General features: G+C 41.4%; 3 protein-coding genes across 7 annotated transcripts; 1 reads left to right on the top strand and 2 right to left on the bottom strand.

The window, feature by feature from the left end:
• Positions 1-445: 445 nt before the first annotated feature.
• On the bottom strand, positions 446-9,517 carry si:dkey-92i15.4. Of its 4 annotated transcripts, none has more exons than XM_031299285.1 (8): positions 9,440-9,517; positions 8,050-8,200; positions 2,992-5,941; positions 2,702-2,897; positions 2,450-2,548; positions 2,109-2,358; positions 1,883-1,999; positions 446-1,081 (listed from the first exon to the last, which is right to left on the bottom strand). In XM_031299285.1, the coding sequence occupies exons 3-8, from the start codon at positions 5,574-5,576 to the stop codon at positions 918-920; spliced, it is 3,411 nt and encodes a 1,136-aa protein (XP_031155145.1). In that variant the 5' UTR covers positions 5,577-5,941; positions 8,050-8,200; positions 9,440-9,517; the 3' UTR covers positions 446-917. The 4 variants fall into 4 exon arrangements, with proteins under 4 accessions (XP_031155145.1, XP_031155142.1, XP_035861807.1 ...); XM_031299282.2 differs by lacking the exon at positions 9,440-9,517 and adding an exon at positions 9,227-9,411; XM_036005914.1 differs by lacking the exon at positions 9,440-9,517 and having other exon boundaries at positions 8,050-8,326.
• c10h1orf43 (chromosome 10 C1orf43 homolog) lies at positions 8,770-12,178 on the top strand. 2 transcript variants are annotated; one of them, XM_031299289.2, is made up of 7 exons: positions 8,770-9,068; positions 9,810-9,911; positions 10,001-10,135; positions 10,194-10,213; positions 10,372-10,573; positions 10,996-11,054; positions 11,171-12,178. In XM_031299289.2, exons 1-7 carry the CDS (start codon positions 9,006-9,008, stop codon positions 11,382-11,384), a joined length of 795 nt encoding a protein of 264 aa, XP_031155149.1. In that variant the 5' UTR covers positions 8,770-9,005; the 3' UTR covers positions 11,385-12,178. The 2 variants fall into 2 exon arrangements, with proteins under 2 accessions (XP_031155149.1, XP_031155150.1); XM_031299290.2 differs by lacking the exon at positions 10,194-10,213 and adding an exon at positions 10,264-10,317 and having other exon boundaries at positions 8,772-9,068; positions 10,001-10,109; positions 10,407-10,573.
• A 606-nt stretch (positions 12,179-12,784) lies between these two features.
• Positions 12,785-24,163, bottom strand: tuft1a (tuftelin 1a). The gene is made up of 12 exons (XM_031299286.2): positions 23,882-24,163; positions 18,117-18,194; positions 16,958-17,059; positions 16,770-16,856; positions 16,479-16,529; positions 16,253-16,339; positions 14,677-14,787; positions 14,340-14,563; positions 14,131-14,236; positions 13,942-14,025; positions 13,605-13,699; positions 12,785-13,329 (listed from the first exon to the last, which is right to left on the bottom strand). Exons 1-12 carry the CDS (start codon positions 23,939-23,941, stop codon positions 13,257-13,259), a joined length of 1,158 nt encoding a protein of 385 aa, XP_031155146.1. The 5' UTR covers positions 23,942-24,163; the 3' UTR covers positions 12,785-13,256.
• Between the last annotated feature and the right edge of the window lie 1,105 nt (positions 24,164-25,268).

Genomic DNA, 25,268 nt, shown 5'->3' with positions numbered 1-25,268 from the left:
TATAACCCAAATAATTGCTGTGTAGGAGTAAAGAATCGTGCTATTGCTGATAACTTTCAGAGGCATATATTACTGTTGCACGAAATGTGTTGACATCAGATAAGGTATGAAGATAGTTTGGCACAAGTCAGTCCCACATCCTCAGTGGTGAGAATGCTTTGATTTCTGTCATTTCTACTGCTATTTACAGACTGGTACCATAGGATATCTGTTGAGTATGAAGTGAAGTGATGATTATCTCCCCACAACATAAACCTTGACATGGTGCGTGGTGACATCTACAGCTAGTGACACCTTATCTTATCACATCTAATTTTCAGGAGTATCACTGCTGGTAACGTATAAAAGTACAGGTACCTTTACCCCACTTCAGAGTTTTGTCACCAAGGCTTTTTCTGCGAACTGGATGCAGGATAATATCATAATACACTATCTAAAAAAATGCATCACTTTAAGTTAGGATTTATTAAAAGGCAATATAAATGCTAAATGCAGTTAGCTTCTATTCACAATATATTATGACATGTGTTTTTATTAACAGGTGCCAAATGACTAGCTTTTAGCTGACCAAAGTATCTGTTTTAAAGGTTGGTTAACTTGATAAATGTATGAGTCATCAGTGCACATTAAACATTAATATGGCCAGTACAAAAACTTCCCAGGCCTTGAGGTAGATGTAATCCTGTAACTAAAGTGAGAAAAATACAGACTTTTGACCGGTTTTCCAAGATTATATTTCCTTTAGGGATTTGTTATAATGACTACACATTGTTGAATTGTTTTAATGGCATTATATGCCCAGATAGCTCACTTAATCCATGTCAAGTTCTAAGCCACTGCAGGCAATGGATGGCTTTTAGTTTCTTGTCCTTTATCAGTCACTGAACTTTACTGTGCACAAAGCACCACAACAATCCTCATGTTTCCAGATGTTTAGGATGGCGACGAAGCACCACGTCCACAGGTCCAGAGGGAAGTTTTCTGATCAGAGTCCAGGCCTCCAGGCGTCTCATCCCCACCACGCTCATACCTTCAATCTCTTCGATCTCATCACCAGGACACACCTTATCCACAGGACCTCCTGAAGGGGAAAGGGTGGATTTAATAAACATGTCTGTACACAAAGAGAGGTCAACTCCAAGCGGTATTAAAATGAATGAAAAGGTAATGCAGCATGTGTATGGTATTTGAATATAGGATATTAATTCCAATTGGGGCAACAAATATGAAGTTTAAATATGTATGAACAAAACTGGTCTTCCTTTTTTCTGCCTAATTACAAAGACCTGGATCACCACAGACAAGTTAAAAAAAACAAAAAACAGTTAAAGACAATAGTCACATTATGTCTCTTGACTTTACAATGAATTCCTTTTCCTATTTTATTTGGCAGTAGAGTAACCTGAATAATTTAATAAATCAAACATTTAATACATGTTTGTATACACTTTGTTTGAGAAGATAGAGCGACATATGTCCTCATACTTTTGGTCTAGGGTTGTTCCATGGTTTGGGCTCTGATTAAGAAAAACTTGCATGCAGCAGCAAACAGGGATATATTTAGACAATTGTGTGGTTTTCTGTTTCAACATGACTGTGATCCTGTGTACAAGTGAGGTCTATAAACATGGTTTTCTGAGTTAGGAGTGGAAGATGTATGGCCTGCAGGGAGCCCTGATCTTAACCCCATCCTTTGGGCAAGCTAGGTCTTATCACTCAATGCCTGTGCCTGACATTACTAATGCTCTTGTGGCTGGATTTTTATATACCTTTGGTCATCTAATGTATTGTATGTCCTACTCTTTGAGGGGAGGCAATCTGATATTTAAATCTCTGCATTTCTCTTTAAATGAGATCTGTAATACTGAGCTTCAGTTCTCACCCTGGAAGATCTTCTGTACAGTAAGTGGTCTGTTCCCCAGATTGGAGTCTACACCTCCCTCCAGGCTGAATCCCAGATCCCTGCTGTTCTTCTCCAGACGCACACACAGAAGCTGACCTGATAGAGCAGCAAAAGCAGAAAAGACACAGATAAAGTATCTCACTTTGAACTGCTGCAGATTTAGAACAAATGTATTTCAGAACTCTGGTAAAGTAAGACTTTTCACCTGTCTCAGTGAACTGAGTCTGTGTTGGTCCCTGATTATTTGTCTGCGCTCCCCTCTTACAGACACTGCTATTCCCTCCCCTCCTCAGGACCACCACCCCCATCTCCCGAGTCTTTGTTCTCCTCAGGACCCTCACGGCCTCCCAGTGGGCGTAGCTGCACAGTGCCGTGCCGTTGATTGACAGGACCTGGTCCCCTTCCCTTATGGAGCCTTCCTGGGCTGCAACACCTGAGTGAAACACCTTGTGAACCTGAGAAGAACACATCATAAGACAAATGAAGAGACTGAGGACAATGCGCTTAAATATTTTCAGGAGAAAGCAGGAAGGGATGTTTCCTCACAGTGACTGGCTTGTTCTGGTCCACGCCTCCCGCCAGACTGAAGCCCAGTCCCACTCCTATGTCCTTATGGAGAACCACCACCTGGACATCATCATAGTCCTGCAAAAACAGAAGGCAGAGAGAATGAGAAAGACGTTGGAGATGCACACTTTTTGGACTGTGTATGCCTGATGTTGTGGTTTGTACGAAAAGTGACATAATTCATGGTAATGATAAGATTGTGTAAACAGTTACTGATGCTGCTGTTTGTACCTGCATGGTGCTGTCCCCAACACTCCTGACATCCTCCAGCAGCCTGTCCAGCTCCTCGCTGGGCATCACTGACACACAGGACAGAGCTGACATGTCTGAGCTCAGCGAGGCTGTCCGATGGCTTGTATATTGCCACTCATCGGTGTCATTCTCAGACTCATTCTCAACTCCAGCAAAGTTACACAGATCTGAAAGACTATAGGGAAGAAAGACAAGAACAAATTTGATAACTTGTTTGAAGGAATACCTTTAGCAAACCAGAAATGTGATAATATATAAACAGTACCCACCTGACGCAGAAGCTCTTGTGATCCGACTGGCTCATGTTACTAGTGATGGTCAGCGAGGACTCTCCAGAGTCGGAATCATAGTTTGAATCCTCATCTCTCTGTGTACTTTCATCATCATCCTCCTCATAGTCATCTTCATCATCATTCCAGACCTTAATCTCTGGGTTCCAGCCAGCTACCCAAGCATCCAACACCTGTTTCTTCCCATGTGGGTTGGCTGTATTGACATCTGGAGAGATAAGGTCGGGGAGGTTGCTGTGGGACGAGGTAACGAGGGGACGAAGGTGAGGAGGGGAATCTCGTTCGGGAGTTTTGACTGCTTGTGTGAGGACAGAAGTACTTTCATTTCCACTTTCTGCAAAGGAAATGCCGTTCACTGTGGTAGGCGAAAGAAAGGGCGAGTGGTTTGAAGAGTTTGTTGGAGTCTTGTCTTCATCACTAACAGGTGAAGTAACTCTAGGGGATGTTGATTTCTGCACACCAGCGGAAGTGTCACAGGAGTCGAACAGTAGTGAGGGTTGCGGTCTCTCGCTTGCCTCCTCAGGGCTGGAGATTTTGTAGAAATCTGTCTCATCTATGTAAAGGTTTCTGCGTTGTCTTTGAGCTCCTCCACATAGTGGTATTTGTAGTGTACTTTTGAGTCTGGAATATTTACCAAAATCTTCAGCACAATTGTTACCGCTATACATTTCTTTCTCTTCATTCTCAACCAAAACATTTCCTTCTATCTCTTTCCTCCCTAATCTTAGTCCAACCTCGTCCACCGACAAAGACCTATGTGACACAAGCTTCTTTCTTGATCCTGTAGCAGTCTCCTCTGTTTCATCACCTGCCTCCTCTCCCTCTTTTAATCCGTCCCACTTGTATCTCAATCCACCTATAGCTTTTGCTGACCCGCTCTTTTTCACTCCATCATGAGCAGAACTGAGTTGTGTTGGCACAGAAAAGGCCCGTCTTGGCATCAGTACCTGTCCTGTAGCCAAACCCTGGACTCTCTGTGTGAGAGCCTCAAACTGGTTGATCTTATTTCTCACACTGGCTGCAGAGGCGGCCGGCAACCCCTTCTTCTCTACTGGTATCATCGTGATTTTCTGTGGGTTTGACTCAAACACATCTTCATCATTGCTGCTATTCTTTAATTTGTTTTTTTCTTTTTCTCCATCATCTATCCACCCAGTTCTTTCTTTCATTGTCCTCGTTATTACATTTGTCTCGCCCTTCACCCCACCCAGGGTGCCACTTGCCCTTCTCTCTCTCAAACCAGACAAATTGTTCAAAGAAACTGATCGCTCTTCTTCTTCTAAGAAAGTGTTTGACCGTGGAGGTGCATTAATTCCTTTTGCAGCCCTTTCAGATCGTATCTTAGCTGCTACAGAGGACCTGCTCCTTGCTCTATCCAGAGACCTTGTGCCCATTTCCTCTGACCCTCTACCCCAGTTAACCCCCCCTTCTTCTGAATACCTGCCCTGCATCTTTCCTTGCCACTGAACCCCTGACAATCTGTCCCTAGTCCTGCTTGTCCCTGGAGAAAGTGAAGTCTCAGAAGTGTCTTTTTGTGTCCAGGTGAAGGACTTCCTGCTTTGCACTGGAATGAGGCTACTTTTCTCCCCTGATGAGAAACGCCTGGGGAAGGTTTCCCCCGATGACCTCTCATATGAGCTTTGCTGTGGCGAGATGAGGATGTCTGTGGTTATTTCTCGGTAATGGGACGCCACGGGGGTAGAGAAGTCGCTAATTTTGCTGCAATCCTCCATTTTACCATAACCAGCTGACCCATAGAGTTTCTCAATCCGCTCCATTATACTCTGACCTCTTTTTGGCCCAAACAAAGTAGATGTCCCTCTGACACCAGAGCCAGGTCCAGACAGGGACCTCAACCTAGTGGGGAGAGAATGACCCTTACTGGCCATGTCCAAAGTCTGACTCATGTTCTTCACTGGGCTCTTCTCTCGAACATTACTTGCACCCTCAGAGTTATATGCCTGTATTGATGACATCACCATGCCCCTCGCGCCTTCAACTCCAATCCTTCTTTTATCCGAGCCTAGTTTGGTTGATAACACGAACATGTCAGAAATTTTGCCCTGATCAGGGCTTGATACTCCTGTACTCCTATCTAAACTCATACTTCTACTTGAAAGGTCGTATCTCCTCCAGTCTGTCCTGCCCTGGCTTTCAGATGCAGGATTACAGTTTCTACTTCTGTCAGTGCCAAACTCTGTGATAGTTTTGTCTGCTGTGCCATTCTGGTTCAGCTTGGTAGACATTTTATGGCCTGATGTTTCCTTCTCCTCACACTGACCTTTGACACTGCTGTGACTCCCAGTCCTGCCGTGATAACCAGGGACCGGGCGATCCTCCTCCTTGTTTTTACCATTTCTGCCAGTGTGTGTACCATATCTCTCTTTCTCACCGACTTCCTCAGTGCTCTCTCTCTCCTCCTCCAAAAAACATCTGGGTTTCCTAACACCTGGCCTGCGAGTGAGACTGTAAGAGGGAGAGTTTGCAGAGCGGACAGTGAAGCGTGCTCCTGTCCTCTGCTTGTCGTACTCACTCACTGGAGTAGGGAGCATGGACAAGTCCATTGTCTGAGAATAAACACAGTTAATGACCTGCTGTCAAGTGCCAAATCCCAAAAAGAGAGCAGAAAAGTGAACTTGATATTTAAGCGATTCCAAGCAACTGTCTTTTAGACTGCAATCTGGAAGAAAGTTTGTCTGCAGCTGTGTGTGAAAAGCAGTGGAAAAAATGACAGCCCTCTCAACAGTTTCTTGCACAGAAACAAATCCTGCATTGGAAAGTTTGATATTTCAGCGATGCTCCTGATGATTCTCTGTTTTGTGGTCTGGATGAGATGACTCCTCTGGGATCCTCTCCTTGATCTCTTGTCGTTCTGTCCCTTGGAGTCTTCGGTTCCCCCAGCACGACTTCAGGGAACTGCTCCCATTGCCTGCCAAGCATAAAAATGTACAAATTTCCATCCTGAGAATGGATTGGGCTGGAATGTTGTGATATGTGGATTGTGGACTCTCTGGCTCCTCGAAATGGTCAAACAGAATCGCAGAGAGTTTGAGGACAGTGAACAAAACACATTACAGAGAATTTTAAAGTGGACAAAATGGAGAAGATATGAAAATGATTAGAAGAAAAAAAAAAAAAAAAAAAGATAGAGCATGAGGGCCAGAGAACCAAAAACAGTACAGTATCCTCACTCCTGTCAGTTATGCCATTTTGCAACACGCCCCTTCCCTTCTGACATTCCCTTCACATTGACTCAATGAGCCCATTCACAGAACACTGCACTTTGTTGTACACACATATCATAACAGCTGTTTACACAAGCAACATAGTCATGACTACCTGTCAGCGTCAGCAAAACCTGAACCAAAAACTGGAGAAACTCACCTAACTGCAATCCACCCAGCAAAAACAATGCATCAAAGTGCAACAATTAGTCTCTGTGTGGCGCGTATCGGTCCCATATAGAACCAAAGGGAGACTGACTGAAACCATGTAACAGTGGATTGATCAGATAAGATGGACAAAGATGAGGAAAAATCATTTTGATTTACATAGAGCCTGTTGAGAGATAGATAGAATTACTGATGGACAATGGCTCATCAGCGATATCTGAGTTCACAGCCATACACAACAGGCATTGTCAGTAAGCCAGTGGAAGCATTTCTGATCATTAATCAAGTCAGATTTAGGATCCAATCATCTCTATTGACATGAAACAACCATTGATCTACTGTACAAATACAATAGGACAAAAGAATCAGATAAGCACTGCCTGAATAAATATATGAAGCTGTCTAGGTTACAGCGGGTAACTTTGGGCGACATTCTCTGTGGTTCTTTCCAATGCAAGTGAGCCTGAGTGTCGGTTTACAGAAACACCTGTTCCGCTGGGTCACAAAGCCTCCCATCTGGGTAACCTGGGCAACACTGCACTGTTTACTTTAAACTTGGATTGAACAGCAAGAAAGACACAAATGCACCCAGACATCAGACAAAAAACACACATTTACTCACTCATACAGACATACATACAAATTAGCTTATGAATCAAACATTCACAAACACATGTGCCTTACCTTATCTAGGAGTGAAGAACCACCGTGTTGACACAGGTTTATAATGAAGGCAGCGCTATGTAATGACATCAGCTACTAACTCCTCTCTCTCTCTGTCTTCTCTTTCCATCAGCTTTGCATGATGGAGTGTATACAGTGACACAAACCTGCCACACTGGTTTATCTCTCTTCTTTCTCTCTCTTTCTCTGTCTGTTTCTCTCTCTCCTCCCCCTCTCATTGTTGTTTCTCCCTCTTTTCCTCTTCTCACAGGGTAGCATTCCTGACTGCAGCTCAATGTGTCACCCACTAAATGGCTCAACAGGGAGTGTGCGCACACACACACACACACACACACACACACACACACACACACACACACACACACACACACACACACACACACACACACACACACACACAATGACACTTCAAACTTCAAACTCCCTCTCACGTCAACATTTCATAGCTCAAGGGAGAGGAGATACAGTTCAGATAATTGTGTGTAACGGAACAAGAATGACATTTCCCAACACAAGCTTACAATATTACCCCACCTCAAGGCAAACCTAAGTTTAATCATCTGGACTGAGCAGGTATCAAAATACATAATAACAGAGCACCTTTAATTGGGACCAGAGACCACAAGGAGCTAATGTTGAGCCAGAAATACCAGCAGGGATTATGTAATATTGTTAAAAGTACACTCGTATGACATACTGTATGTTCAACAAAACAGAACTCAATTGCAGACACACTTGTTGAGAATCTGTGGGACTGTAATGTCTGAATGACTGAAGGAGAAACAAAACCTGATATTGTTGATAAGCTTTTTCCACACAAAAGAAGAAAAAGAAGCATTGTTGAAGCAAAAACTGGATTCTGCAGAGTGGGATGGTGAATAAACAGCCTTTGAGTCACAGATGCATAAGGAGCAAGCATACATAGATATATAACATTTAAAAACTAAACACCAGTACTTACAGTTTTGGTTGTCATTTAGAGGCTCACGTTCTTAGGCTACTGCTGCTTTTTTGCATGCACCTGCTCCTGTCTTCCGTTGAGACAGAGGAAACTGTGGTTACTTCAGCATGCTGCAACACTAAATAAGGGACTTCGTAACATCTCTGTGTTCCTGTCAAAAGTGAAAACAGTCTGAGTCAGACACGTTGATTGTATAGGCCAAGTCTTAGGACCTTAATGATCATACAGCAATACAGACAGAGGGCTGGTAGGTTGCATGGTCGTCTTAGGACAGAGATAAGTCTGTGTGTAGGGGTAAATTGCTCCAGTGCAACTCCACAGACACCAACCCCTTGTTCCTGACAGAAGAATGGCACCCAGTGTCTCTGCAGGATTGATGCAAATCACTGTCCCGCTTACTCAGACACACTGGTTATGTAAATTCACTCTTTAGGGTGAATAACTCAGAGGGCCATAATCATTAGGTCACAGTGGATATAGAACGCAATTCAGTGTCAAACAAGGATAAACGGCAATAATGTGAAAATTTGTGAACTAAGTGATTTAATGGTCTATATCTTTGTGTTTGTGTGACTGCTGGAGCTGGAAACTACATAATTCACTGGCCTTTATTTTCTGTCATTGGGGTGTGTTAGTTTGTTGTGAAGTCATTTTCAACAGCAGATGGCAGAAGACACCAGAGTAACGTCAAACATAAACATCACCCTGCCTGTACCAGTCACGTGACCACCCCGGAAAACAACAAACCGGGCGGTTAGCGAAATGTAACAACCACGGAGAGTACTTTACCTTCTTTTACTTCCCTGTTGTCTGTCTTTCGTTTAACGTTATCTTAATGTGTTTTAAAAACGAGAAATTCAATGAAACAGTATGCCTTTCAAAGGCCAAGTGTTGGACATACTTTCCGTCATTTAGCTTTGTTTAGCTAACGTTTGGTTAAGTTTAACCATTTCAAAATGCGGAGTGATTCTCTTCTCTCGAGCGTTAACGTGGTGCTTGTAATGGCCTTCGGTAGTCTGGTGAGTGTTTCACTTTGTAACTGTTGTATCAAGTGTTTAAGTTAAATCTCAAGATGACAACAATCTTAATGTCGTATTTTACTGGCTTAATTTTCACAACAGTGTATGTAGCCTTTACAAACATCATTATCTCAGAGCCAAACTGGCTTAATTCTTACCAATAAACACAACATGCCGTCCTTGCATACAAAATGCAAAAAACTAAATCCCAACTAAACATAAGGTCCGCCATGAAATCTGAGTTTAACACTTTATTTATGAGTGCGTTTGAAACACCTACAAAAACAATCATACTAGACCAAAAACACGCACACAGCTACAGTTGAGAAACTGTGTGGCCTCCCAGATCCTAATACCCTCGCGCCGCTCACCTGTGAGTTCCTCTTTCTAACCTCTGATTGCGGTAATTAGCACACATACACAGGTGCGCCGGTGACGTAGTGTTCAACAAAACACACACACACACACACACACACACACACACACACACACACACACACACACACACACACACACACACACACACACACACACACACACGTATAAATTGGCTACAACAGTATGCATTAAGTTTAATATAATGTTTTGTATTTTAATTAATATATTTAATTATTTACATATTCACACATTTATTGTGTATTTGTTTGTTTGGTTCTGTTTATGATCCACTGGCATTATGTTCACTACGCTTAAAAAGGGTTATAAAAGAATCTAGTAACTCTTGACTTTCCCCTATGGTAGGTGTTTGTTTTGCTGTTTATCTTTGTCAAAAGACAAATTATGCGATTTGCCATGAAGTCTCGGAGAGGACCACATGTTCCCCTTGGCCACAATGCTCCTAAGGTAACACACGCACCATAATGAACCAGAAGTGTGATGCTGTGCAGTGTTTAGCTTGTTAACTATAGCAGTTTCTTGTGTGTGTGCTGTAGGAGTTGAGACAAGTAATTGAAGCCAAACTGTGCCAGGTCCAGAAAATCCACTTTGAGCCTCGTCTGCTCTCCCCAGATGATGACCGGCTAAAACACAAAGAACATTCTGGTCAGAGAGAAACACAGACACACACACACACACACACACACACACACACACACACACACACACACACACACACACTAATACACCCCAGTCCTGAAACTATCTACGTGAGTAGTTTTTATGCAGTTGTACAGAGGAATCTGTGTGTCTCTTGCAGGTTCCCATGACTACCTGTACAGGATGAGAGCACTGGATGCCATCAGAGACACTGGTAAGCTTTGCTGTCACTGATGTTAGTCACAGTTTGGTTTTGTTGTCGTGACAGACTGTTGCAATACCACCTGCACTTTCTGTCAACAGATCTTCCTTTCCGTGAACTGGGTGGCACATCCACCGCTGTGACGGGTAAAAGACTTCGGACCTGGCTTCTACATCTACGAAACTCCCACTGTGTGTTCCGAGACAGTCTGAGCTCGCTCATCGACAAAGTGCTGGATGGGTACAGCAAAGCACGTCACGGGGCTGAGGTCAGCGTCTCTGTGTGCATTTGTGTGCCAGAGATGTAACATCTCTTTAAACAACATCGTCATGATGTGTTAAACACAAAGTTAAACTCAAACGAAGTTGACTTAACTTGACGATATTGTGTCACACAGTTCTTGTCTAAATTAATAACAAGAACATTGAGTTTAAAACGTGCCTTGTAGTTCAGTACCATGAACATCCATTTACATATGGCACACATGATTGCACATATGTAATGGTTTACATTATAATGCATGTTCTGTGGTTTACTGTACATTACACTGTTGTAAATTGTTACTTATTTATATAATATCCTTATGATTAGCATGTTTTTCCTTTTTTACCGTATTGCCCATCCTGGTGTGTACTATATACTGTGTAAATGTACTGATGTCCTGTCTTTGGCTCTTGCTTTTGTCTGTAGGCTTTTGGCGAAGCAGAATTTTTGAAATACCAGGAAGCTCTAACTGAACTGGCGTCTGTGTGAGTTAACACAACCTTTTCTCACAGTGGTCCCTTACAGCTTTCCTTTGTTGCTAATCCTGTCGTGGAATGTTAATTATGCCCCAGGAACAATGTTTCTCTCTTCCCTGTTTCAGTGTCAAGTCTCACAGCAGCAGCACTCCGAGCCAGTACCACCAGTCCGCAGCCAAAGACCTGAGCAGCACCACAGAGCTTGCAAGCTTCTCCTCCTCCCCCACCCAAACCACCTACCTCACATCTTCAGTGCAGCAGCGTAGCAAGCGGCCTGGACACTTCCTGGAGATGAAGAACTTCAAAGACAACTACAACACTCTGGACAGCTCCTTCTGAAAACTTGTGACCCCCATCCAAAAGAAAGTTCAAAGACAAGGTAGTGCTGCCAGTAATTAAAGTGCCTACGGACAACGGGTCACTGTCGCCAGATAGTTACGAGTGAAATGAAAAACACTGCCTTCATGTATTAACACATATTGCCTGGTTTACAGTATAATGCATATCAGACTCAGTGCTCTTTACCTAAGTGTAGCTTATGCATATATCCTGTATTAATGCATGTTTGAGTGCTATAATTAGGTAGGAAAGTGACTATAATAAGTAGGGTTGATTTGACCAAAACAAAAACAGTCATGTGGCTATGCAATGACAAGACAATCATATTTATTGCACAGTGTACCTATGCAGACTTGTTAGAATTAACCGACTGTATTTAAACACGTTAATAGTTAACAAAGATTGTAGAGAAAACCAATATTAATGGTGGAAAAACACACACTGTTTATGTCACTTATGTTTACATCTATATATGTCTTTTTTTAAGCCTTAAATGTTTGTCTTACAGAAGCCATACTTGATTTAATGAATTTTTATGATTAAGTGCTCTTTTGATTTAATCGTTCTCTCAGTGCAATGTAACAGTAACAGTATTCCAGTGCATTAATGCATTCTGAATGTTGCATCAGGGGAAGTCTCTTTCTGGACTTTTTTTTGTCTTTTTTAGACAGGGACCTAGTATTCAGGGTTCCCAGTGAAGCAAGTGATGTCCATGCTTGAATAATTTTATTTTCTGTGGTGCTTATTGTACAAGTTGCCATCCAAATAAAACTGTGACGTACTGTCAAAATGTTTTACAATGTTCTAATTTCTAGTGTGCGTAGGGTCCAGCAGAGGGCACTCCCTCCATAGTAATAATCTAGTAAGAAGTCAAAACAAGCATTGTATTAATTTTCAGTTATTTATTTTGAGAACCACAATTAAGTATAATAGATTAGAATGTACTTCATAAAAAAACCCTATTACACAATTTGTCTTGAGGTTTTATTTAATATAAATAAATACAAAGGAGAAAGTTGTTAGGTAGAAATTTAAACATCAAATCACAAACATCAAATCCCATTAATATCTACAAAACAAGGTGACTGTTTACACTGACAGGAAACTGAAATGGTTTACAGGAAATATGTAGAATAATGACACTTCTATGTAGCAGTAACATCAAATATCTTCATCCAACACCGACATCATTTTTCCTTCTGCTGTCTCAGTTTCATGAAGTGCCATATTGTTGTTTAAAAAAACATTTTTATTTAAAAAAAAAATAAATAAATCACAGGGTGATGACCTTATAAACTATATCAATATTTACAGATTTAAAGCATACCATTCACTCAGAAAAGTGAACAGAGTCATGGATGAGTACACGGACAAAGGATCATCTGCTTAATGATTTTTACATGAAACCTTTAGCTTAGTTAGCTATGTTTGCTACATTACTGTATGTGGACTGCCATCACATTTGCTCAACGGTTAAAATAGCAATTAAAACAGGGCAGCACAAGGAAACGCTTGCATACAGTATGCAGCATTACACGTAAAACTTCAAATGCACATCAGCGGAATCAGTATGCCTACTGTATCTACATTCATGTATCTACATTAAAGCTGACATACACACTCATTCATTAAGCACAGACACACTGCAAGCCCTGATGTGTGTGTGTGCCGCCAAACACCACACAGTATCCTTCAAAAGTGTTTGTGGTTTATGTGGAAGTGTATGTAGTTACAGTCCAGAAAGCTCAACTCTGACATCCCAACTATTAATGCGATCAGATGTGGTCGTAGAGCTGCTGTTTGGTTTCAGTCTGCATTGAAAAGATGTGGTGGTTCTGAGCCCTCCTCGTGTCTTTCTTCTGCACAGTGTCTTTATGACCTGATCTCGATGACTTTGATGAAAGGCAGTGGTTTGCTGGACGAGTTGGACGGCTTGATTGGTTTACTGAGGGGACAAGAGGAAGAGAAAGTAGTTATTTGTAAATTGAAACAGCATAAAACAAGCACAAAAGTAATCAGTATGAATCTTATGCAAATGTATGACTAGAATAGATGAATATTTTTGTTTGCATGTACTGTATTTTCGGGCCGTTTCACCAAATTAGCTAAATTAAAATAAATGCCATGCTTGTAGCTAATGCATGGGTAAGAAAAGGCCCTGTAGGACTTTTGCAAAGTTTGCAGCTGAAAAAATATTAAGAGGAAGGGAAAATAAGTTACCTATAGACGATCTGGGAGTTGCGCTCTGATGAAAGGTAGGAATTTGACCTTTGCCCTCCCAGGAAGTAGTCCATCTGGTCATGCATCTCTCGGTTCTGCACACACAGGAGGTCAGGGGTCAGTTCAAATAGTACCAATAAAAATAAGTAATGTGACCACAAAGCAGACAGCGGTTGCATCTCCTTCCCTTTCGTATCTCCTCTCTCTCTGCAGAGATCAGGCTGAGTATTCCTTTCTCCTGTCCCTCACTTCCACTTAACCCAGACCCTTTATTCTCAATTCCATTGAAAAGCCATAACATTATTTTTTATAGGAGAAGACAATAAGCAGCACTTACCTCAGCCTCCAAGAAAGCCACTTTCTCCTCCAGCTCTTTGATCACACGGTCCCTCTCTTGGATCACCATGCGAGAGTTCTGGAGCTAAAGACGAGCAAACATACAGTCAAACAGTCAGTAAATCCTGCACAAATATGAACACGGAGACAATGTGTTTGCTTTACAGAGTCTCACACATGTGCGCCTCACCTGTTCAATCATGTGTCTGACTTTCCTTTGCTGGCTTTTTAGCATGTCATCCAGATGGTGGATCTTTTCTTTGAGAATAGCCACCTCCTTTTCCAATTGCTCAGCCCTAAAAATACACACAGAGAGTTAGAACACACGCAACTCGTGATTTGATTGTCACTGATTGACAAAGCATCTTTTCTTCTGTTAATGTGTTTGTGTTAGCTGACCTCTGATCCCCTTTCTGGCCCTCCTCTCTGATCTTGCGCAGTTCACGCAGTTCCTCCTCGCGGTTGCGGATTGCCTCCCGCAGGCTGGCGCTCTCCTGCTCCATCCCTCCCAGCAACCTCTGGAGCTCGTCGATGCGCTTGTCTTTCCTCTCGCTGGCTTCCTCTGTGATCTTCAACTTCTCCTCCTCGTCGCTCAGATGCTGTCTCAGCCTGCTGCCTTCAGCCTGGAAGAGACACAGAGAAAAAAAAAGTGGTTTCAGTGCAACCAAAATGTAATTTACATTATTTGTAATGATGCATAATGAATGTAAAAAGAAGCTCTGTATATGTGTGTTACCTGCAGCCTCTCTTTTTCCTCTTGGTGTTTCTTTTCTGCTTCCTGTAGCTGTGCATACAAGCGCTTACTGACCTCCCTCAGCTTGACTCTTTCCGCTTCTTCATCTGCCTCCTAGTAGAGAAAGAATCAAGTTTTAGATTAGTAGATAGATACCGTAATGTCCTGGAGTGACCAAGTCAGAGTCTAGATCTTAATCCAATAGATGGTCAGTTAAAGGTCCTATGACATGCTGCTTTTTGGATGCTTTTATATAGACCTTAGTGGTCCCCTAATACTGTATCTGAAGTCTCTTTCCCGAAATTCAGCCTTGGTGCAGAATTACAGCCGCTAGAGCCAGTCCCACAATGAGCTTTCCTTAGGATGTGCCATTTCTGTGTCTGTATCTTTAAATGCTATTGAGGAGGAGAGAGGGGGGGCAAGGTGGAGGGTGGGGGTGTGGCCTTGACCAACTGCCACTTTGCTTGTTTTCAAGCCATGATGTCTCTCTCTTTCTCATGGGCGGGCCAAATTCTCTGGGCGAGCAAAGCAGAGAAAGGGGAGGTAACCTTCCTCCTCATGAGGTCATAAGGAGGAGATTCCAGATCAGCCCATCTGAGCTTTAATTTAAATTTTTTTTTTAATTTTATTTTTAATTAAAAGGCAGAGCAGGATACCCAGAGTTTGGTTTACATCCATCGCCATTTCTAGCCACTGGGGGACCATAGACAGGCTCATATTAATGTTAAAACACCTCATAAAGTGAAATTTAAAAAAAACTTTAAATACTGACTGTAATGCCATTTTCTGTTAATCAGTGTAAAAAAAAAACACACAAACTGTGATTTAATGTAAAGTGTTATTTTTTTTTTTATAGTTTATTGTACAAATGAATGGCTTAAAAACAACAACGTTACAATAGATAGATAGATAGATACTTTCATGATGACATAATGTAAAAAAGCGTGTCAGTGTGCGTCACTGGAGCAGTTGGATGGCGACCAGTGTTTCCCTCCTAATTTCTGCAACACTTCTGTGAGTGAACTGTAGCATGAGTCACAGATAAATGCTATAATTGGCACAATAACTATTCAACCAAACAGTGTTGTCAGCTCTGTTTGTATTTGTACAAAACATCACTGACACACACGCAGTCAGTAGTGGTTGCTAAATGTGTGTGGCTCAAAGACAGCAACAAATCTATTTAAGGAGAGGCATCTGTGGAATGCTGGGAACAATGAGGAGGGCCTGAACACAATAACACTTGTAGGGAGCGGAACAGTGTGTTCTGGAACGGCTCTCTCACACATTTTCATACACCCCTGGGTGCTATGAGCATACACACTCGCTGCCATTTTAAATCCTCTCTTTTTCTCCTACAGTATATCCCATGCCTGTTTGTCTATCTCTTAAACTTTATACCTCCTCCTTCCTGTGTGCCTCTCAGAGGGGATCACTTTACAGGCATCACACAAAACACACTGGCAAACATTGTCCAGAGGAAAACACAGACAGTGGACTGTGGCTATGATTTGCATGCAAAATTTTATATGTGCATTGCTCACACACATACTCTATATTTACAACTATGAATGTTCACCTGTGCGTCAGCTTTCGCTCCTGCGCTGGGGGCAGGCGCAGCGCTCTTTCTGAAGGGCAGACCAACTTTCCACCCGTTTGTCCCCGGCTGGAGAGAGAAACGAAGGAAGTCAGCAAGGAAAGAGTGAAAGACGGAGATGAGAGAGGTGGAGGAAATTGCATTAAGCACACAGGATGTAGGGTGAACAATGGTAAGGGCGCAACAAAGCAGCTCATAAAAGATCTACCTTGTTTTTGGCTGCCATCTGCTCCCTCAGCGTCTTCAGGCAATACCTCACCTGTGTGAAATACAGACATATCGTGAGATACTGAAATACTATCATTTATAATGTTTTACCATGTGTGTGTTCCAGGTTCTATGAAGCGATAAACACAATATGTTATTGTGAACAGAGAGACAAGAAGTCTGGAAGCGGGAAGGAATTTACATGATGCAAACATGCAAATTGTTACATAATCCAGGAGACAGTGTTTAAAATGTGTGTCAGAGCTAGAATCAATCCTGTCCAGAGACTGACCTCCTGTATCTGGGAAACTTCATCTGACAACATCTTCAGGCTCTGCTGGTGTTTCTGCTGCTCCTGTCTGCGGGCCTCTAGATAAACCTGGAACAGGGGGAGACACGGATGTTAAACACCAGCGCGACCACGAAACAAACATACACCATTTATTTCTACAAAAACAACAGCCAGTGGGCCACACCCACCTTGATAACCTCAACCTGCTCCTCTGTCGATTTGACCGGTTCAGGACTCAATGATGTCCTGTCAGTGGGCGGCTGCACCAGCGCAAACGCTCGTCCAATTGGCTGAAGATTAGAGAGCAGAGGAGTTAACAATGTGTCAGGCACTGTGTTGCGTGAGGACGCGTGGATGGGTGTGATGCATTTCCAAACATCGTCACTGTGTTTTACTGACGCTGGAGGTGGAGTTGAAGCATGTTTCTCATGAGTACTGCAACACGACACACGAAGAACAGCCAGGAGTACTTTCGTTTAATAATTATAAATTATGTTATTAAACTATTTAATAGAACTACTGAATACATTCTCAGTCTCGTCCTGAGCAAATTATTTCTGTGTGTGTGTGTGTGTGTGTGTGTGTGTGTGTGTGTGTGTGTGTGTGTGATTGACTGAGACTCTATAATCAGGAGGCAGAATCATAGCCGTAATCACTATGGAGACTAACCCATAAACATCTGGTGCTTCTTTGGAAGTGGTATTCAGACTTGGACAACACCATAAGCAGACACACATAGAAGAAGGTAGGGAGAGGTTAAGTAACTCTGCTGCTCTGGTGGTCTCGTTTTTTAAAATCTAACTTTGGCACTGGTTTTGGGAGAATTATGGTTGTCTTGAGACGTTCTGAGTGGCCTTGTGTGGGAACCACGTAATGAAAAGCTGATCGCAGCTGTGGCATGTTTACAAGCAATTTGTGTCTCTGTACACTTTGTGTGTAGCAATGTGCCGCAATACATGTGTAAATGCACAATAGCTCTGAGCTAATTACTCAGGAGGATCATTGGGAACTTTTTAATCCAACTATGGCCTAAATCATAGCACTTTCACCCAGTAGCACACAATAGTGCTACTGGCTTTTTTTCTCATTCAAAGAAATTGCATACTATCACATACTATCAGAGAGAAAAGAGAAAGACTATTCTCCCTCATGACGTACAACAAATCTGACACATTGCATCCATTCAAGATGAAAAGTCAATTTAATTGCACAGTAAAAGCATATCTTAAACCCTCAAGTATCCAAACCATGTAATCTAAAGCAGTGATAAATGTTATCCCACCGCAACTGGTGTTACAGTCAAGGTTATAACCTTAGTTATAATAATGTGCAGGAAGTTCTTCTTACCTTGTCCCTGTGCTGCTCCGTGCTCCGAGCTGCCTGGCTCTGGTCGTGCAGTGTGAGTCGTAGACGCCTGCACCCCTCCTGAAAAAGGCAATGAAGAAATGAGACGTTGGGTGAATCCACAAAGAGACCGTTATGTGATGGAGAGATTGACTGAGGACTATTTTGAGGAGGAGAGGGGAAGAAAAGAGGAGGAGAGACTGAGTCATACTCACTGAAACAAACAAGAGGGAGAGAGTAACCAGTAAGAGAGAGAGAGAGGGGTACAAGCGTCAGAGATAAAGCTAAAGTTTTTTTCACAGCTGCACAGAGACAGATTGTTTGAATTAAATGTGTGTGCTATGGACGTCAGAGGGACGTTAGGCGGAAACTCTCCAGGCGCTCACAGCCAACTGAAAGCAATGGCTGGATTTCTGGGAAAGTGGGCTGAAAATGTAATTTCAAGCAAGACAGAACATTTCCATGACAACACAATCCTCACAGTAGCCATAAACTATCTGGCACACTAGCAATATCAGAGGGAGTAGTAAGTCAGAGAGAAAACAATGTTCTGAACGCTTTATAAAGTGAAACACATAACCCTTCCCAGTTATTTCTTTTAGTCGCAGGAGAGAAGTCGCTTTAACAGGAAAAGTCTCGAGCGGGATGTGACTGGGTGTGTGTCCTCCAGCATAGGGAACCCCCTTATAAGTGACACCCAGTGAGTGTGTGTGCAAGTATAAATATGCGGATGTGAGGGAGGAGGTCAGCGACATTATATAACTCATTCCAGCCAAACACATCTTGTTCTGTTTATCTTCCCGCGTGTATTTACTGTGTCCTGGTGTCATGTCAAGTCTGAGAGATCGGAACAGGCAAAGAAGAAATGGCTGCAATGTTCTGTGGTTAAATACTGTAAACACAAACAAAAACACACACAACCAATTACATAGAAGAGTGTCTGGTAGAAGATAACAGAGGCTTGTGTGTGTGTGTGTGTGTCAATTTAACATGTACAGTGATACTTTTATTACTTTCATTTTCTTTTATTCCATAACCTGCAGCACAAAAGGCCCAGCTACTGTACGTTACAAAAAGACACTGACATAACCTTACCTCAAGGTCTATGGAGTTGCCCAGTTGTCGTGAAATGTTCAAATTTAAATTTTTATTCTGAGCTTTTTTTATGCTTGAAAAAGAAGCTTAACTTTAATGGCAACATGTACAAAACGTACTTTAAGTGCTCTGGAAGAAAAATGGAAATGTTTCGCCAACTGCTCATTCCAACATCAAGAATGTTTTTTTGAACTAGAGCTGAAATGATTAGTTGATTAGACAAAAAAAACAATCGGCGAATACTTTAATAATTGATTCATTCTTTTAGTCATTTTTCAAGCAAAACAGTGCCAAACATTTCTAGATTCCAGTTGTGAGGATTTACTGCTTTTCTTTGACTTATGTGATAATAAATTGAGTATCTTAAAGTTTTTGAATATTGGTTGAGACATTTGATGACATTATGTTGGTCTTTAGGAAACTATAATTTACTTTTTTCATTATTATTTTTTCCTGACATTTCATGGAGCAAACGATAAATCAATAATAAACATAATTGTTAGTTGCAGCCCTATTTTAAAATCAATTGTTTTTGCAGTTTACCGTAAGAGTGTATCTCTCCCTCTGCATTGAAACCATGTCTGATACGACCTGGCCTTGATGTGAGCCAGACAGGGGAAATGAACTGGGTTGTGTTGTGTAATGCTGTGATAAAGAAAGAGTTAAATAAAAGGCAATGTGTTGTACAAACAACAGAAGGCCTTGATGAGTAGCTGGGTTTCTGTTCAGGAAAACAGTAATGGAGAGAAAGCAGTGAGGGTCAGATGGGACTAAAACGCAAGTAAACTGGCAACAGGAACAATAAAAAAAGGCAGGGGAAGTAGCCCAATAGTTGGTGGGTGAGGGGTCCAACTACGACAAACAAAACTCAGGGAAATGAAAGCCAAAAATTCCCCTATGGTTCAACATGCTTTCCTCTCAGATTACAGGCACCTGGAAGCTCTTTAAGGCACAGCGATTAGGGGAGGGAAAAGAGAGGAGGGGGAGAAAAGGGGGGAACAGTGAGAGTGTTGTTAACAAGGAATCCATCATTATACAACTTCTCTGGCTCTTCATAGACGACCAAACAAAGACTCGCTAATCCTAGCTCTACCATCGACTATTTACACACTAGTCTCTCTGCGTACGTTTCTTTTTTATATCCAATACACACACACACACACACACACACACACTAAAATGCCATCTATACCACCTTCAAAAGACAACCTGTAATACTAGACCTCCTGGGAACACAGAGAAAGGGACCAGTTGGATGTGCTCATGGACAGTGACGTATGCACCCGTACAAAGACAACACACACACACACACACACACACACACACACACACACACACACACACACACACAGGAAAATAGACACACATACACACAACTCAAAGTACACACTAACAGCGCAACCTGAAACTAAGCACACAGCATCCGCACTGCTGGGTGCACCAACAATGAGCACAAAAGATCACGGGGTATGGACGGGCTGAAAGGCTTATGTATGTAGTATGAAGACGCTTTTTGTTTTGGACTTTGGCATCAGGAGGCCTGTAAATCATGTAGGTTAAATTAGCTGAGAAGTGACTGCCAACCTGGGAATGTTGCTGATAAACAGACAGAGTTGCTGAATTTGGGGCATAAAAACTAAATATACTTTAGAGCTCTGTGGCACTTTAAAAAAGATCATGATGTTCAGATTCCTAACCTCAGGCAGCAGCAGGTATCATGGCCCTACACTGTAAAACATTGTGTGCCTGCAGGTGTTGTACAGTACCTGCATTCCACAAGTGTGTGAATTTCAACATACATTAAATCACATTATCCCTCTCATGAACTGCTTTCCCACACCTGCTGCACGGATGTCACTTGTCACCTGTCACTGTCTTCTGTCCAGGTACATTACAGCTAAACCTCGGCCTCTGAGGCGACAGGTGTGAGCTGACTAGGGCTAATGCTCGGGTTGCAGGTATTAAATGTTTTAAAACCACTGCCCATACATACCCGAATTTAGTTACCTTACTTATACAACATACAGTAAGCAGCTAAACTTTGCTGAAATGAACTTCAAAATGATGACTAAGATCAGGAAATATTTGAGTAAAGAATAAGCAAACAAGACTAACAATGTAAGCATTCAATGCCAACTTTCCATACTTAACTGATACTGACTACTGATACTCAAATTGTGCAGACACATTTTGACCACTGCTCAACAAGAACTGCAACGATCAGTCGATTAATTGATTGGTTGACTGAAAGAAAATGTATTGCCAACTATTTTGATAATCTATTTCTCATTTTAGTCATTTTTAAGCATCAATGCCAAACTCCTGCAAGTTCCAGCCTCTTAAATATGAGGATGAGTGCGTCACGCTAGCAGCTAGGCGAGCATTATAACGTGTGTTACAAAGTGACGCACGTTCGTCACGGAAGTAAAGGCTGGACTACAATAGAGCAGTTTGGAGCAGTTTGTGAACAGTGTTTTCTGTTGGAGATGGTAAGTCCCTTTGGGGTGGACTTTGGGCTTTGTAAACCTATAACATGCACAAAAAAGATATATAACACAATAAAGGAAAGGGAAAAAGCCAAAAAAGCATAATATGAGCAATTTAAGTAAAGTGTAAAGGGCCGAGACAAGCTGAGATGTGAAGTGAAGCATTTCAGGAGGTTTATTTGCTTGTGTGTTACCATCATGTGAGAATGTGAACTGGTGAACACTGATGGTAAACAGCTAGTCCAGGATCTGAGTCATGAAGTTGAGAGCTGCCATCAGGACAGACTCCCACTATCATTTCAACATGTCATCTTTTTTGCTGCTCTGTGTGGCATGCGAACCAGGTGTGATCTGGCATATTGCTCCTGTCTTTCCTCTACATTGATGGATCTGTCTGTCATGTTTGGCTCATTCCCAGCCAGTAACGTCACACACTCCTGACTGAGATGATGTCTGAGGATGAGGAAAGACAGAAGGAATGTGTTAAATTACACATCTCAGGGAAACTGTGGAGGGATTATTGGGGCATTATTTTTTTTAAAAGTGCCCTCAAAGAAAAAAATCTTCTCAATACACTAGGTTTTTAGGGAGGAGAAATTGTGCCACAAGTTTCAAATGATTTACAAATACTAGCTTGATTTTGGTCGCTATTATAAACTTTACAGTAACATTTTGTGTCAAAGCCAGGCCTGGTTGTTCCTCCTGTTTTATTTCAGATCATATCCACTCCAGGAAAGACACTTTTTAATAAAAAACCCACTGAAGGCCTTTCACTGCTACATCATGCACACTATCTCTCCTCATGTATCCTCATGGACTGACCTCTCCCTGATATTTTGTGTTAATAAGTCACTATGAAAGGTTACATGTACAGTAGAGGTAAAATACCTCTGTTGTTCTATTTAGTCTGACCTGAATAACCATATCAGATATGTAAATAACTGTACAGGTGGGAGACTGTTTGATTGCTGGATTTGACTGTGATAGAGATTAATTTGTTTTCTGTATGACACTCATGCAAATGTGCAATCATTTGCATGTTAAAATGCAATGTAAGATAGATTAAACAGAAGTTTCACATAATGCTTCAGCAGACATTCCTCAACACATATAATCAGTTTATTAGGTGTGTGAGTGGAGCTGCCCTTTGTACACTCTGACCTTTGTTTACAGTTACACAACAGTAACTGATATTTACTGTACTTAACTGTCTAGATTATTGACACAAATGTTGAATCTGGTTCTCAAATTCTGCTCTAATCATACTTAGTTAGATCTAATTCAACATAATCATGGTGAGAGATTACTGTTCTCTGCAATGGCCTTCTTTAGAGAATATCATCTGATATGAGCTCAGTGGCTCTGTCCCTGCTAACAGATAAACTTAGCAGGAGGTTGCTGATAAGGTGAAAGTGTCATGTTGCTCCGCAACCTCATAAACCTCAGTGCAGGTTTACTGTTTGCTCTTTCAGGCGAGGTAAATGATTAAACCTCTGCGGCCACAGACAAAAGCCCATCTACTGTACGTGATCACTCATTTACAGTACAAGTAGGCTATCTGGAAAAGTCTGTGCAGCAAATCAAGAAGTGTGATGTTTAATCATGTTTAAGAAAACTTCACGTGCACAGGTGGTGGGCATTCTGCACAAGCATAGTGTTTACAGGTTTGTCTCCTGATCTGCTGTCACTGTCTGTCACAACTGCAACTGTAAGCCCTTAAATGATGTGGACAGAAGGCACCTGTGACAGGCACAGATGTTATTTGGGTTAATTCTGAACTTCTGCCTTTATGTGTGTGTTGGGACTTGAGGGGTTTATGGGCTAATACTTTAATTACAACAAGGCCAGACTTAATAGTAGGCTACACCACTTAGAGGAGACAAAGCCTGAGGATCCAGAACCACAAAATCACACAGACTCTGATCCACTCCACACAACTGAGCAGAGTCACGTCAAGAAAAGAAAACTGAAACTGAAAAATATTTATAGTAAAATTAGGAGCCAACAGATCCAAACGTCAGAGTGGGCAACAATAAAAACTGCCTTACCTTTGGTTTTTTAGTTGATTCATAAATTGCTTATTTGACCATAATGGACTCATACAGGAAGTAAACACACAGAAATCCGCTTTATTATTATATATTAAAAAGACGAAAATTAAGGAATCCGACAAACCGAGTAGCTTACCCCATCTTCATGATTTCTTATGTCCTCAAATGTGCACAGACTTCTCGACCCTCCGTTCATCTTTGATATAAATAAATACTCCTCACACAAATAAATAAATAAATAAATAAATAAAAGTAAACTATATAAAGCTCCCTCCGTTAGAAGAACTTCCCGTTAGCTGCTCGTCCACAGTAGCTGCTACTGTTATCAGTCTTCAGACCGGTGTGTTCTTGTGCCTGATCCCTCCTTCTCAGCACATTGTGATAACTTTTCTCATCACGTCATTGTGGGAGTGAACGACAAAAACCCAAACCGCCCACACACTGACCGAAACAGCCAAACAGGGAAACAGGGAATATCTGAGAGGGGAGGGGCAGAGGGCTGGTGGAGTCTTTTACTGTCTATAGTGGAGTTATGCTTCTGATCAATGCTTTACATCATGATGATCACATGAGTGTAGGCCTATGACAGAGCTGACATGTGAAATACTTTGAAGTTGTGAGATACTGAAGTTGACCATAGTTGGACTATAGATTGTCAACTACTGCTAAATGTTGCGCACAGCACTGATCAGTTTACCAGACTGAATTATTAATTCATGAGGTTTAACCCCTGACTGAACCTGTTTAAGTGTCTCCTATTAGTTTACAATGCAATGGAAAACAAGGTATTAAATTCAGTGATTTAGGACACGTCTAAAGGTGTTTTATAGAGCATTTCTTTCACTTTCCTTTCAAACAGAATTTACAGTTACAGATGTATATAGCCAATATTTTATTTTATTTTATTTATTTTTTAATAAATATATATATATATATATATATATATATATATATATATATATATATATATATATATATATATTTAGATTTCTTTATTTAAAAGGGACAACGCACATTAGTCAACATGAGTACAAGATTTAGCCATACAGGCTAATTTTCATCTGCATTCCCTAGCAGATAAATAAATATTGTACTTTAAACCCCTGCTCACCATTTCCTAAAACATAGGCCTATACATGTTTGTGTGTGTGTGTGTGTTTCTTTCATTAATTCCAATACCATATATTTGCAGAGACATTGCTTAAGATAAGTCACATACCACAGCGAACATCATGCTACTGTTCTGTCTTAATATGTTTCCTTATGGTTGTTTGGTTAGTGCAGCACAGGCTTTTCACTTTAGTCTGTACTTGTAAATATAATATAGCCACAAAAAAGACAATGCAACTTTAACAAAAATAATGTAGACTTGCTCACTGTGACCTAAAGTGAAGTCAAGTCAATCTGTACAGCATAGGACACACGTTTTTTTTTTATACCATAGGAACATTAATGGAAACCAGTTGAGACACATTCAGAAAAATAAAACTTTGTAGTGTATGAAATGAAACAGCAATGAAATA

This window comes from Sander lucioperca, chromosome 10 (assembly GCF_008315115.2).
Source record: "Sander lucioperca isolate FBNREF2018 chromosome 10, SLUC_FBN_1.2, whole genome shotgun sequence".
NCBI classification, from domain to species: Eukaryota; Metazoa; Chordata; class Actinopteri; order Perciformes; family Percidae; genus Sander; species Sander lucioperca.
This window is presented reverse-complemented; position numbering and strand designations above follow the sequence as displayed.